This window comes from Coenobita brevimanus, chromosome 48 (genome assembly GCF_032717465.1).
Source record: "Coenobita brevimanus isolate Jiangsu-jjx chromosome 48, ASM3271746v2, whole genome shotgun sequence".
Classification (NCBI taxonomy): Eukaryota; Metazoa; Arthropoda; class Malacostraca; order Decapoda; family Coenobitidae; genus Coenobita; species Coenobita brevimanus.
The window spans coordinates 25,322,375-25,339,031 of record NC_137001.1 but is presented as its reverse complement, the minus strand read 5'-3'; the positions used below and the strand labels follow the sequence as shown (position 1 = coordinate 25,339,031).

At 43.0% G+C, this 16,657-nt stretch overlaps 1 protein-coding gene across 1 annotated transcript in view; it reads left to right on the top strand.

Annotated features, from left to right (window-relative positions):
• The first annotated feature begins 15,468 nt into the window (after positions 1 to 15,468).
• The window catches only part of LOC145399359 (sodium/mannose cotransporter SLC5A10-like), a 13,701-nt gene continuing 12,512 nt past the window's right edge, over positions 15,469 to 16,657 (top strand). Inside the window, exon 1 of the mRNA XM_080272012.1 lies at positions 15,469 to 15,558. Coding sequence (XP_080128138.1) covers positions 15,469 to 15,558 — 90 coding nt within the window. The remainder of the gene's footprint in view (positions 15,559 to 16,657) is intronic.

Sequence of the window (16,657 nt, the reverse complement as noted above, 5' to 3'; positions counted from 1 at the left end):
ATAGGTTTGAACACAAGAATCGGGAAGCCATTTATTTGAACACAATAATCGGGAAGCCATTTAAATATTTGAACACAATAATCGGGAAGCCATTTAAATATTTGAACACAATAATCGGGAAGCCATTTAAATATTTGAACACAATAATCGGGAAGCCATTTAAATATTTGAACACAATAATCGGGAAGCCATTTAAATATTTGAACACAATAATCGGGAAGCCATTTATAGATCTGAACACAATTTTAAAAAGGCATACAGCCCACCATACCACACTGAAGGACTTTTTGTTTAGTCCAACTGGTTTCTGTTACTGCCAATGAACAGCGACAGACTTACCTTCCGACGCCACCAGTGAGGGTTCCGCCGTGCAAGCCTCCATGTAGCAAGTCTTCCCCTGCCTCTGAAGTCACAGCAGCAACCACTGACTTCATCCCGCCACCAGCTCTAAGGCCTTACCCTGGAAAATGTGGAACTTATGACAGGAGTGGCTCTGACCAGTTCAAATATTGCCACATTCAATCACCAATATTTTGTGCAAGGTTTATGACTTTGAAACTTATCTTAGGAGTCTGCTTTTAGGAACTATGTATAAAAAAATAAACTTTCTCAGTATTTTCTCTCTATAAAGGTCAATCTATCTAACTATTGCCAGATGCCTTAATCCCATAAGGGGTGGCCACAAAAAAATCGCCTCCATGGCGCCCTGTCCCCCGCCATTTCAGTGCCCTGCTCCCAGCTCACACCTTCCCCTCTCTCATATACCTCTCCACTCCATCCCTCCATCTCATCCATGGCCTCCCTCTCCCTCTCCCCCCCCCCCTCTATAAAGGTGCACAATGAAATCTTAGTTATCCCAGTACCATACATGAATTATCCTATTACCTGAACTGTAGTTGTTTTATGAAAGCGCGCGTTGCACTAGGTAAATGACTGTTAAAAATATTCCTTTACCAGGAAAATTTGTCAAGGAACTGTAGGTTACCTTGTAACCAATAAGGGTAATCAGTTTATTGCATGGGACGACCCTGCAGGACTTGTTGCTTACCTGCGATTGATGGGTTTGATCGGCTACAGACCACTGCTCATCAAAAACAATAACAGCAACAACTCTAAGATAAAAAGAAAAAAATCAGTAACCTCTTCCAATTCAGCTGATGACCATGTGCAGTCTGATTAAACGACTAATTTGACTAGCAACCAAGGAAACTCACTGCCGACCTATAACTAAGGCTCATCCAATAAAACACAACCACAGCTTATTTTCAAGGTGTAAGAGTGCGCCAGTTCCATCAGATTAAAAAAACAAAAAATTGGTACGGTATAGTCTGTTTAATCTCGTCTGAAAATGATCCTTAACCCCTTTCAGCTCCGTCAAAGACCAAATGTAGTCAGACTGGAGGGTAAATCTGACTAGTAACCAAGGAGACTCAGTACTACCTCATAACTAAGACCTAACATATTTCAGGTAACCATATCTAAGCACTCGAGGTGAAAGAGTAAGTGCTCAAAAACAAATTAATTATAGCACAGTTAGCCATCTCATCCATTTTCTATCATGTTTACCATAAGAGAAAACGTATATTTAGGGGAAGCTCAGGCAATATCTGATACGCTGCTATTTTGAGTTACATAGAAGGCTTAGTAATTTATAACCGCAAAGATGTTGAAGATTGCTGGATTGATGGTTAAGTTATTTTTCTGCGAACGGAATAATAATTATAATAATAATAATAAAGCAACACTACATAACCATAAATACCTCACACATTACATAAATACAAACAGCACTGCAGTCAAGGTTACTTTGTACTCACATTACTTCACCATCACGTTCACTGCATGGAGTACGAATTTCATAATCGTAACCGTGACAGTGAATTTATCTTCTTACTTTTGCTATGTACTGTAGGATGGTTGATTTACAGAGGCAAACGTACTCCTTATATTTCACCTCTTCTGCTTCTCACTTTCCTCTGCTGGCTAATATTGCTGAGAGAGGCTTGGTATGTTTCTCTGCCTAATATTTCACCTCTTCTGCTTCTCACTTTCCTCTGCTGGCTAATATTGCTAAGCTGAGAGAGGCTTGGTATGTTTCTCTGCCTAATATTTCACCTCTTCTGCTTCTCACTTTCCTCTGCTGGCTAATATTGCTAAGCTGAGAGAGGCTTGGTATGTTTCTCTGGCCATAGATGATTCTCTCTGATATGATGCGTCAGGGACGAAAGCGACGGACATGCCCTAAGTGTGTGTGTGTGTGTGTGTGTGTGTGTGTGTGTGTGTGTGTGTGTGTGTGTAATTCACCGGGTCGGTCAGGATCACTTGATGGTCGTGATTGTCAGCTTTTACCCTCCCGGAAGGGAGCTGGGAGCTCATATAGTCCGATCTAAGGGCAAGGCTGTGACCTTCACATACGCACACACCCGTCCCCTTGCTCAAGGGGGACAGTAACCACCAACTTCGTCAGTGACACTGTTCGCAACCAGAGCGAGGCGCGAACTCCCGTCCACCAGTTGGCAAGCGAGAACGTTACCACAGCACCAGCGAGCAGTGTGTGTGTGTGTGTGTGTGTGTGTGTGTGTGTGTGTGTGTGTGTGTGTGTGTGTGTGTGTGTGTGTGTGTGTGTGTGTGTTCTTACCTAATTGTTCTTACGTAATTGTATCTTTACAGGAATGAGTCAAGCTCGTACTGTCCCGTGTCTTAAACCATATTTATCGTACATATCCTTAAATTTGTGAATTGTTTTGGCACACACTATTTCATTCGGTAGTGCATTCCATTGATCAATTGCTATGTTTGGGAAACTGAATTTCCTTACGTCTTTATCACCTCTCTTCTTATGCAGTTTTTTGCAGTGTCCTCTTGCTGATGCTTCCCCATAGGTTAAGTAATCATTTATGTCTATTTTCTCCTTCCCTGATATGCATTTATATAGCATTATCATGTCACCTCTTTTCCTTCTCTCCTGTAGTGTTGGTAGATTCAGTTTTTCTAGTCTTTCTTCGCAGCTTAGATCCCTTAAGCTTGGTACCCATCTTGTAGCTGCCCTTTGTACTTTTCCAATCTTATCTATGTGTTTTTTGAGATGCATACTGATGCATATTCCAGGGTTGGTCTAATGATTGATGTTATTATCATTCTTAGCATGTCTCCATTTATGTATGTGAATGCTATTCTCATATTTGCAAGCAGTGTATACATGTTCCGTACCTTCTCGCTGATGTGGTCAGCCGGAGATAGTCTGTTATTGATAATCACACCTAGGTCCTTCTCTCTTTCTGATGTGTGTAGGGTTTTATTTCCTAACGTATACTCCCAATCAGGTCTTTTTCCACTTTTACCAAACTTGATTACATGACACTTGTCCACATTGAATTCCATTTGCCATGTACTACTCCATTCATGAAGTTTATTTAATTCTTCTTGTAGCTCTTTACAAGAGTCTGTGTTAGTAATTCTCCTTTGTATTTTTGCATCATCAGCAAAAATATTTAAATAGCTTTCATTTCCAGTATTACTGTCTGTCATTTATACATACTAAAAACAATTGGTGCCAGCACTGAGCCCTGTGGAACTCCACTAGTCACCTCCCTCCGTGATGTGTAATTTCCCCTTAGTACTGTTCTCATTTCTCTTTTTATGAGAAAATCCTGCATCCAACAATGCAGCTTGCCTTGGATACCTCCTTGATGGTACAGTTTCCATAAAAGTCTTTGGTGCGGTACTCTGTCAAATGCTTTCTTGAAATCTAAAGAGATACTGTCCACCCATCCTTCTCTTTTCTGTACTGTTTCTGTAACTCTATCATAGTAGCTTCATAGATTAGTGACACATAATTTTCCCTTTCTGAAACCGAACTGCCTTTCTGTTATCATACTGTGTTCTTCTACGTGGTTTACCCAAACTTTTCTTATCAGCTTTTCCAGTATCTTACAACACTGGTCAGTGACACTGGTCGGTAGCTGAGTGGATTTTGTCTATTCCCTTTCTTGAATAGGGGAACAATGTTTGCTTTCTCCCAAATTTAAGCGGCCTTGACTTATTTCTCTCATATTTCCCTAGCCTCTTGTGTTCCTCAATGTCATTATTGCAGATTTCCTCTGATAATTCCTTCAATATGCTCATTATAGTTGCCATCTCCTTTTTGTCTCTTTTTTTTTTTTCCTCTATACCAGTGATTACTATAGATCTGTTGATGTCTGCAGAAAATCTGCGACCAATTTTGGATTGTTTTGGATTATTCTTTTCAATTGTTTTCTCATGCTTTTTTCTTCAACTCTTGTTTCTAAGTCTTCCTTTACCTTGACCATTTCAGTACACGTAGTTTCCACATCATCTTTGTAACTTTGCATCACTTCATTCACCTGGGTTATCTTCTCTTCAGTGTCACTGTTTTGGTCCATCAGAGTGCCTGTTTGCCTTACTGTCTCTGTATCATTTCTGAACACCTGACAGTTCATCTATTGTTGTGTCTTTCTTGTTTAATTCCTTTACTAATTTTTCATTTTCCTCCTTCTGCGTGTGCAACTGCTTCTTAATGCCATCCATATCACTCTCAAATGCCCTTTCCAATTTGTTCACCCTCTCTGCTAACAGGTCGTGTGTTTCCATTTCAAGCAGTTCCTGGGAGAAATCATCACCCTGTTTCCACCTTGATCCCTCTTCTTAATGCCTTCCATACTGGCTTTACTAACTGTGGTGGTGACGGTGGTCCTCTTGTTGTTACTGAGAAGAGAAAAAGATATTACAAGTATGCATCTTACTCGCCTGTGGCACCACAGACGAAACAGCTGCGAGCTTGGTCAGCACATTCCTGCACTAATTGGCTGTAACCTGATATTTGGACAACGCTTTTCTCTGACTCATATAATGGTATGGCCAGTTGTGGCCAAGGGTGGCCAGTACAGAGCGGGGTGATATGATGTGTTGTCTCTGACTCCTCAACCGTGTGTGTGGGGGGGGGGATCACCATCGCGGCTGTTAACACTTCATCACTTCTTTAATAAAACCCAAACTATTCTCACTCGTCTGGTAGCTCCTTATTTTTTTAATGCAAGAAAGAAGGAACCAAAGGCCAGGAGCCCGCAAAGCATTCTTTCCAAGAAAAAAGAAAAACACACACACACACACACACACACACACACACACACACACACACACACACACACAAAAGAGAGTCAAATTCAAGATCCGATCATTTCGAGATGCCTGGACACACTGCATTTAAATGACTGGAGATCACAGGAAGCAGGAAATACAGACAGAAGGAGAGAGTTCCAGAGTTGACCTGTTGCATAAATGAAGGACTGGGAGTAACGGTTAACTCTTGCATTAAAGAGTTGGACAGAAAAGGGATGAGAGTTTGTTGCTAGACGGGTGCTACGTGCCCGTCATAGAGGTGGAGGAATGCAAGCAGACAGTTCAGAGGAGCAGTGACCATCGAAGTAGCGATAGAAAAGAGATAAAGATGCAACAGTGCGGCGAAGAGACAGAGGTTGAAGTGAGTCAGTAAGAGGAGGAGAGTTGATGAGACGAAATGCCTTTGACTCCACCCTATTGAGAAGAGCTGTATGTGGGGAGCCTCCCTACACATGAGAGTTGTACTCCACACAGGGGCGGATAAAACCTCTGTATAGAGTCAACAATTGTGCAGGGGTAAAGAAGGAACAAAGTCGGCTTAGCACACCTAATCTCTTGGAAGCAGATTTTACAAGAGATGTAATATGATCTTTCCAAGACAAGTCCCGAGTAAATGAAACCCCAAGCATGTTCAAGGATGATGCAGGATTAAGCTGAATATTATTAAACATTAGTGGGTATACCTGTGGAAGATTTTGACGGGTTGATAGGTGTAAGAACTGAGTCTTTCATGCATTAAAAACAAGATTATTTTTACCCCAGTCAGAGATACGAGCCAAGTCAGGCATTAGGTGTGAGGAAGAAGACTGGTGTTCATCATCATTATTAACATCATCATCATCATCATCATTTTTAACATCATCATCATCATTTTTAATATCATCATCATCATCATCATTATTGCTTTTAACATCATCATCATCATCAAAATCGAATGTACGTATTAATTCCTCACACACACACCAACCATGTAAAACTACAATGTTTACATCCTCTCACATTACTATTCTTCACAAAGATTCCTGTGCACATGAGGGGAGGGGGGGGGGAGGAAATGGGGATGGAAGGGGAGGATGGAAAGGGAGGGGGGGAGGGGAAAGGTGAGGAAAGAGAGGACCCGGAGGGAGTATGGGAAGGTGAGGGGGAGGGGAAGGAGAGGCTGGAGGTGGTAGTGAAGGGAAGAGGGGAAGGAAGGAGTGTAAGGGGAGGGGGGAAGGGGGAAGGGGGGAACCTACACCATACAGAGAGCCTTTTACTTCTTCTGACCCCGACCCACACCAGCAGACCAAGCCACATCTGTGTCCCATAACTTCTAGCGTCACACACACACACACACACACACACACACACACACACACACACAACCACTTACCCACCCACACCCACCTACCTACCTACACACACACACACACACACACACACACACACACACACACACAACCACTTACCCACCCACACCCACCTACCTACCTACACACACACACACACACACACACAGCGGTGGCTGAATCGGTAGAGAGGCGGCATGCAGTCCTGATGGACCCAGGTTCGAATCCCGGCTGGGGCAGGGAACAGTTTAAGGATTTGAATTTCATTAAAAGCAGACTTTCCTGATCTACCAGATGACCCGCCGACATGTCGTAAAAATACCCCAGCTAATACCAATACACCAGTCCTGTATGAGACAGCCCTAGCATGTATTCAATATGGACGGTGGGTGTTAGCGCCGAAGTGGTGACATGTGGAGGTGTAGGAGGACTACTGGGCCTTGGGATAGGCTACTGCCCCCAAGATATAGGCCCTGAAGCCTTTGCCCAGAGTCGGACACATAAAAAAAAAAAAAAAAACTGCAAAAAAACTACACAAAAAGAGAGGTGATAAAGACGTAAAGAAATTCAGTTTCCCAAATAGGGCAATTGATCAGTGGAATGTACTACTGAATGAAATAGTGTGTGCCAAAACAATTCACAAATTTAAGGATATGTACGATAAAAATGGTTTAATACGCGGGACTGACGATACTGTGTTCACTCTGTTTACTCGTTTCACCTCATTTGGCCCACATTTTCGTCCATGTGACCTTTGACCTTTGACCTCTCTGCGCCAAAACTGACTCACTTGTTACCATCCCCACAGGCAATGTATGTGCCAATTTCCATTCAACTGGGGACAGAGGTAAATGAGATAATTAGGTCACATACGTACATAGATAGATAGCTAGATAGACATGCATAGATAAATACACAGATACAGTAGGGCACCGCAACAAACGTTTTTTTTTACTAGCGATTTCAAGTCTAAGCGACAGGGTAGAAGCTTCATAAATGGCGACAAAAACCTCGAAACTAGCGACTCCATGGCAATCGTCGTCTAGCGAGTGAGATGTACCTAGCGTGCGAGTCATATGGCGTGTTTGGATTCACTGTTGTCCTGCCCATCGCTACGGTAGTGCGACCTTGCCCTTTTTTACACCACTGATCACTGTTTTCGCTAGTCTCATGGCTTCTGTGACTGGTGGTGGAAATAGTGGTGAACCTAATGACTATGAAGGGTTTGAAAATGATGAGATACTACAGGAGATACGGAGAAAGGCTGGTGCACGAGAGGGTGGCAATGGTGGAGAGGGTGGCAATTACTCCCAGTAAGCATGCACACTCCCAACTCTCAACTTTTCCTTTCAATAAACTGCATTCTGAGCATTTAATGGTGACTTTGTGTTCTTTTGTTCTATTAATTATAGTAAGTATATAAAAACGTGACTATTTAGTGGATGATAGTAGACAAAAATGGAAAAATAGTCGAACTTTCTATATGTTCCAGTCTATTTTTATTTCTCGCTGTATAAAGTTTACCTCCAAACTGGCGGTTTCACGACTAGCGAGGTTTCGTCAGTCTCTTAAGATCACTAGTTGCGAGGCCCTACTGTACATACATAGATAGATAGATACACCTGCATAGATATATACAGATACATACACATATACATACATAAAGATACATACACATACATATACAGTACTTACATACATATACATATGTAGATTAATACAAGCATGGCTACATAGATACACACATACATACACACTGTATATTGAAAAACATTCTATCTATCTATAGCCAGAAACCTTAATCCTGTAAGGGGTGCCCACAAACAAATCGCCTCCATGTCGCCCTGTCCCATGCCATTTCACTGACCTCCCCCCCAACTCACCCGCCCCTCTCATATACCTCTCCACTCCAACCCTCCATCTCATCCTTGACCTACCCCTCCCTCTTCCTCACACATACACTCTCCTCATTAGTCTCTCGCTTTCCATCCTCTCCACATGGCCAAACCACCTCAGTGTATTTCTCCTAACGCTTCCTATCACATCCACATCCACACCACAACGCTCATTCATTTCTTCATTTGTCAGCTTGTCTCTCCATGAGACTCTACAGGCTTTTCTTAAATAACTCATTTCCACTGCTCTCACTCTTGTGTCCCTCCAACAACGTCCAAGCTTCACTTCCATACGTTAGAGTTGGTATCACAATACTGTCATGCAGAGACTTTTTTACTTCCATGCTCACTCCCCTGTTTCTTATCACTCCTCTCAGAGAACCAGCAACCTTTCTTCCCTGCTGTACCCTTTCAAGCACTTCACCCTCCAAACCTCCATCCTTACTCATCACACTACCCAAGTACTTAAACGCACTCACACTTTCCAAATCCTCATCGTCCAATTTTGCTGTACATTCACTGACTTCATTTCTCTCGAAGACCATAACTTTATATTTCCTTGCATTCACCTTTAGATTCTGTTTTTCATTCACGAAGCCATGCAGCTCCCCTTCGTCTTCACTCAACAACACAGTATCATCTGCAAACAACAGTACAGGGAGTTTCCAAACACTGTCCTCCCTCATTAGGGCCACTCCAACATCCACTGCCCTACCTTGTACCTCTTTTATTACCCCATCCATGTACAGATTGAACAACCATGGAGACATGACACATCCCCGTTTCAATCCAACCTTCAAATAGAAAAATTCACTTAGTTCACCATCCACACGCACTGCAGCCTTCGCACCATCGTACATACTCTTCACAGCATTCAACAACTTCCCATCTACTCCATATATTCTTAATACTTTCCACAATCTTTGTCTATCCACTCTGTCATATGCTTTCTCCACATCCATGAAGGCCGCATACAACTTCTTTCCCTTCTCTAGAAACTTTTCCACTAAAGATCTAAGAATGAATATCTGATCTACACAACCTCTTCCCTTCCTAAAGCCTCCCTGTTCTTCTCCAACTAATTTCTCTGTTCTTTGTCTAACTCTGTCAATAAGTATCCTACCATACACTTTTCCTATTATACTAAGAAGACAAATGCCCCTATGATTACCACACACTTCTTTTTCCCCTTTTTCTTTGTACAAGGGAATAATTATACCTGACTTCCAATCCTCCGGCCAATCTGCACATCGTCCACATCCATTCTACTACTATCTCTCCCCCATGCTTCAGCATTTCACCACACACTCCATCAATTCCTGGGGCTTTCCTTATTTTAACTTTCTTCATTGCTTCCACAACTTCCATCCTACTGATTTCTTCCTGTCTTCTCACCTCCCTCCTTCTCCCAGTCATTCCCCAGCCACTTATACTCGCATTACTTCCATCCTCTATGTTCAACAATTCCTTAAAGTGTTCTCTCCATCTGCTCACTTTTTCTCCCTTCTCCACTAGTAATCTACCATTTTTATCTTTCACTCCCCTGCTAACCTCACTTCCACCCTGTCTAACTCTCTTCACCTCTTTCCAGAACATTTTCTTACAGTCCCTCCACTTTACACTCAAATTCCTTCCAAATTCCTCATCCACTCTCTTCCTACTCTCTCTTACTTATCTTTTCAGCTCTCTCTTCCTCTCTGCATATAACTCTCTCTTCCGTCTCGCCTCCCCGATAATAAGTGATAATAAGATACTAATGAAGGTACAGCTATTACTACACACACACACACACACACGACCTTGTACGTAACATCAGAAAGCAGCCGACGTACACACACACACACACACACACGACCTTGTACGTAACATCAGAAAGCAGCCGACGTACACACACACACACACACACACACCGGTACCTGTATTTTTTTTTTCTCTCTCTCTCTCTCTCTCTCTCTCAAAAATTACGCAGGTGAGAGGGTACGTGTTGGAATGTAAAATGGTTGAACATCATTACACTTAAAGACATTGCCTATCACGACTGTATGTGCACCCTGTATGCAGCCCAGACACACACACACACACACACACACACACACACACACTACTTCACTAATCCTCGCGACAGTATTCATTTACGCATCCATCCATCCATACATCCATCCATCCATCCATACACATCCATCCATCCATACACTACATCCATCCATCCATCCATACATACATACATACATACACTACATCCATCCATCCATCCATCCATACACTACATCCATCCATCCATACATACATACACTACATCCATCCATCCATCCATACATACATACACTACATCCATCCATCCATCCATACACACATACATACACTACAACCATCCATCCATCCATACATACATACACACATACATACATACATACATACATACATACACACACTACACCCATCCATCCATCCATCCATCCATCCACCCATCCATACACACATACATACATACATACACTACATCCATCCATCCATACACACATACATACATACACTACATCCATCCATCCACCCATCCATACATACATACATACATACATACATACATACACTACATCCATCCATACATCCATCCATCCATCCATACATCCATCCATCCATCCATACAGCCATACATCCATCCATACATACATCCATACATCCATACATACATACACTACATCCATCCATCCATCCATCCATACATACATACATACATACATACATACACGCTATGCAACTGTTAATCTATTGTTCCAACTCAGCATTGAAGATGAAGGGATGGCAATTTTAGGCCAAGTTAGAGAGAAAGAGAGAGAGAAAAAATCCCTCGGAAGGCGCTGCGAAGTCACAACCTGCAACTCTCTCTCTCTCTCTCTCTCTCTCTCTCTCTCTCTCTCTCTCTCTCTCTCTCTCTCTCTCTCTCTCTCTCTCTATTATATGTGATATAAATAATATATATATCATATATATAAATTATATATATGTATACTCATGCACAACAAATCACTGTACAGGTCCAAACGCTGGTTTGCACACTAACTGTCTGGTGGACAAGGACGTGGTATATTTCAAGGCAAATCATCACCAACATGAAATTTCCGCAACGGAGTCCACAGGGTGTGTTGTGCCACCCACACCTCCGCCTATACCAGTACATGCATGACATCCCACACCCCTGCTGCCCAAAGACACTGCCTCATATGCAGATGAGACCAGCATAACAACCACAGCCGACATTTCAGACACACGCTGCACACCGCCACAGCACCACCTCAACACGTAACACTTGGGTCAAGGACGGCAGGCTGACAATCACCCCAGCCAGGTCCACCACCACACTCACCACCAGCGGTACACACCAGCACGGGTACTCCCCCCACACCACACTTAATGATGCACCTACAGCACCACACACACCCTCCACTAAGACCCTTGGCGTGACGTAGAACACCAGACACACCTTCAATGACCACGTATTTGACATCAAGAGGCGGTGCAGCCCCAGACTCACAGCACTCAGGGCAACCACAGGACCAGACTTTGAGCAAGGAAAAGAAACACTCCTTTACTCCACAAACAATACAGTATACCAGTGATGTCCAGCGCCTCTCCCACATGGCCTTCAATCCTATCTCATATCCCCTACAACACTTTACAATCCATACAGTACAACACCCTACACATCACCACTGGCAGCACCAAAACCACAACCATTCACCTACACTCTTAAACTAAACTGCTTCCGATCAGACACTACACAGATAAGAGAGAAGCACAATTCTATGCAGCTGCCTGTTCCAATACACAACCCCTTTGTCAATGCATAACAGACACACAACACACCTAGACACAAACAACAATCACCAAACATTATCAAACACTACACGACAAACTCCCACTTTCAAACACTCCAACACTTGCTATAACAGAGACACACAAACACCTAAAACACCTAAAACAATCACCACAAACATTATCAAACACTACACGACAAACTCCCACTTTCAAACACTCCAACACTTGCTATAACAGACACACAACACACCCAGACACATAAACAATCACCAAACATTATCAAACACTACGCAACACACTCCCACTTCCAGACACCCCAACACTTGCTATGGAGTACACACACACTGCACACCCACAATACCTCCGTCACAACACTACAAGTCTCGTCTCCACCTTAATCACAACACTACCTTCTAAGCCTCCTCTCCTGACATCCACCCATAGGAGGTGTCTTTATATAGAGATGACTGTGTTTACCTGGCAGTGCTTGGACCAGGCCATCGCCCTCAGCTGCCTGTTTACATTTGGGAAGGGTGAATCATGGCTGACAGGTGCCCTGCTTGTACAACACACCCACACAACATACACATACTACTGCACTGTACGACACACACACACACACACACACACACACACACACACAACATCAACAGTCCAGGAACCAATGTTTTGATGTGGTGTTTATGTGTAATTTTCTTGTCTTCACCTATCATCGCAGCCACGGGTCCAGGGCAAGGCGTGAGAGAGAGCATAATAAATATCGAATGAGTTGTGCAAGAGCCATTTTTGATGCAGACAGACACTGGGCTATTTTCTGGGCTATATTACGAGTGGACTGGGCGGGAAAAGACGCCAAGTAAGGTGGGGGGAGGGGAGAGACAGGTAGACATGGAAGGGAAAGGGGCAGGTGGGGTGGAAGGATATGCCTTTGCTTGGGGGGAGGGAGATCCTGGTGGACTGGGGATGTGGGAGAGGACGACTCAGGGATTGTGACAGCCGGTGGGGGCGGGGGAATAATGGGAAGAGAAAGGAGGCTGAAAATACGAAACAAGAAATGAGAAGATTTGCCGAAAAAAGGAAAATGACAGGGCGTGGAAAAATACGAATCCTTTGTGTGAGGGGGAAAGGAAAGGAAAACAAGCAGTATTTATAAGATAAGTAGAGGTGTAAGGAGTGCCACTGTATGCCACTCACTGACACTACAGCCTAATATGAATTTTTTGTCACGGAGTAATATTCATCATCTTCTTCTGTGCATTACTAGACGTGGCCACTATGAATATGGCTAAGAGAATAAGCAGTGCAAAAGGAACAGACAGGCAACTAGGATTGGGATAGTGAAGAGAGCGAATGTGGCAGTATGATAATCCCAGCTACAGTTGTGTTTGGTATAGTTCCATCCAACTGTCTAGCTCTGGTGGACAATGAGCCAATAGCGATGACGTAAGGATATCAAGCAGCATAAGGCTAGCTTCTCATTGGTTAAGGTCACCTAATTGAAAAGAAACAGTGGGTCATGAGGCGGTGTGGTGACCTTATAAATGACGTGTTAGCCCTTGATAGTTTTTGCTGACGCTGGACCACTAACACTGAAGAGACTAACGTAGGAAAGTGTATAGTTTCAATTGACCATATCCATTGCAGAATCTTCACCTCAGAAACGGAGCACTTTATAACTACAAGGTCAGCCTGAGTCACCCAGTAATCCTAGCAGAAATTATACCGTATTAAGTTACTACATCTTTTCTTTTTCTTTCCTTGGTGGTAGGTGGTGGCGATCATCATCCACTCACTTGATGTAGTGCTGCCTACTTCTTCCTTAGCCTGTATCATTCTTTTTCTGTGCCTGCCCTCCTCTCTTCCTATTTCTCACCATCATCCACACTCTTGATGTAGTGCTGCCTACTTCTTCCTTAGCCTGTATCATTCTCTTTCTATGCCTGCCCTCCTCTCTTCCTATTTCTCACCATCATCCACTCACTTCATGTAGTGCTGCCTACTTCTTCCTTAGCCTGTATCATTCTTTTTCTGTGCCTGCCCTCCTCTCTTCCTATTTCTCCCATCTTTCCTGTCACTTCTTATCGCTTTTCTTTCCTTTACAGGTGGCTTTACATTGAGTGACAAGCCAAATGGTTTCCTGTAAGCCAAGAAACCATTTACAACGCTGGGTCGTAACCATATAACCAACCCATACGTGCTCCCTACGTGTCAACAAGTGGGTTGGTGGAGGGTTAGTGCCCCTCCCCGTAAAACAAATGAAGTCAAATGGCCACCCCTTACGGGATTATGGCGTCTGGCAATAGACAGACAGATCTTCTTTTTTTCAGTACGTGGAGATAAACCACAACCCAGCTCACGCAGAGGTGGGTGTGAGAGGCATCCTTCCTCCTCCCCCGGTCCCATTTTCCAGTTCACACACTCCTAAATATCCAGGAGCCCTGTTGTTCTCAGTACCTTCCTAACTCTGTGTATCCATGCAAGGGGTGAGGGAGTGACTTGAAGCTCTCTCTCTCTCCGTGTCCCCGGTATCAGGGTATGTGAGTATAAGGGGTATGCGAGAGCCACGTCTACCTGAAGTGTGTGAGGTGTTATGTCCTCTCTGACTGGTGATACAAATGCAGTGTCTGGCAGTCCCTCTTGAACCACCATCCCATACCAAGCTCCGCCGCCACTCAAGCAACCATTCACATGTCTTTCTCTCATAGAAGGCCAAAAGTATTTAATGTTTTTCCTGAATGTCTTCAAGAATTTGTTAAAAATATAAAAAGACAAGACCAGTTCATTTTTTTTTACATGTTTGTGCTGCGTAAACATTAAAATATTTTAGTTGCTTTCAGTATTGCGATAAACGAAATATAAACATCTTTTCCGAAGTTATATACGATGTAACAGGGAGGTATATGAGAAAGGGGGGTGTGAATTGGGAGCAGGGCAGTGAAATGGCTGGGGACAGGGCGACGTGGAGGCGATTTGTTTGTGGCCCCCCCGTACGGGATTGAGGCGTCTGGCAATAGATAGATAGATAGAACAGGGACAGACCTCTACCTAAGCAGGGATAACAACGGTATGGTAGCACTGAATGGCAGAAACTATGATGTGTGTGTGTGTGTGTGTGTGTGTAAGAGAGAGAGAGAGAGAGAGAGAGAGAGAGAGAGAGAGAGACACACACACACACACACACACACACACACACACACACACACACAGCCACGGTCCCACGCTTTTTTCCATGCCTCAGTGTCCATTGGAAGGCCGTGCGGGGAGGTTCTTCGTCTCCTCCTCTCTCCATCATGGCAGGCGACCAAGAGAGAGAATTACTGACTTGGGATTACGTAGCCATTGTCGTGTATTTCGTGCTTAATATCGCCGTTGGTGCCTACGTAAGTGACCAGGTGTTGCGACAGGCCCAGAGCAACAGGTGATGATGCGAGAGAGAGAGAGAGAGAGAGACACTGCAAACTATAGAATGGATTTAAGTTTCGTAAGTGAGAGAAGGAGAGAGAGAGAGAGAGAGAGAGAGTGTGTGTGTGTGTGTAATATGACTGGATGGATATATGGTGTGTAAAGAGAGAGAGAGAGAGAGAGAGAGAGAGAGAGAGAGAGAGTGTGTGTGTGTGTGTAATATGACTGGATGGATATATGGTGTGTAAAGAGAGAGAGAGAGAGAGAGAGAGAGAGAGAGAGAGAGAGAGAGAGAGAGAGAGAGAGAGAGAATGTCTCTGCATAAGATTGGATGGATATAAGTAAAAAGAGAGAGAGAGAGAGAGAGAGAGAGACCGACCGGAACAGGTGTAATTAGGGGTTACATAAGAGTGACTTGCGTATATCCTCGTTGTATTCTCGCTAGCGTAGGTCCCGTAGTTCCTCTTCCTTACCGATTTATTTTACACCATCCACTTGATTTAATTCCAACTTTTACTGACTCTACACTGAATGACACCCAAATGGTCTCTCTCTCTCTCTCTCTCTCTCTCTCTTTATTTGTTAGTATAAGCCTCTGTTTCTTCCTTTTTTCTTCTCACTTCCTCCTCTTCATCTCCTTCGCTTATAATCTCTTAAATTTTTCCTTTTGATGCCCTTCTCACCCATTTCTTCAGTCATTTAATAATAATAATAATAATAATAATAATAATAATAGTAATAATAATAATAAAAATAATACCAATAATAGTAATGGTAATAATAATGATGATAATAATAATAATAATAATAAAAATAATAATAATAATAATCATAATCATAATAGTAGTAATAATACTAATAATAATAATAATAATAATAATAGTAATAATAAAAATAATAATAATAATAATAATAATCTATCTATCTATATACCTAGGCTGCTTCCCCCATGGAAAGGCAGGTAGCCGAGACAGGACGACACACTCCCCATTTACTCATCCATTCAAACACATTCATTCGCATCTTAGCCCCAAAGGGGAGAACGGACAGATCCTCACCGCACCACACCGCACAAGG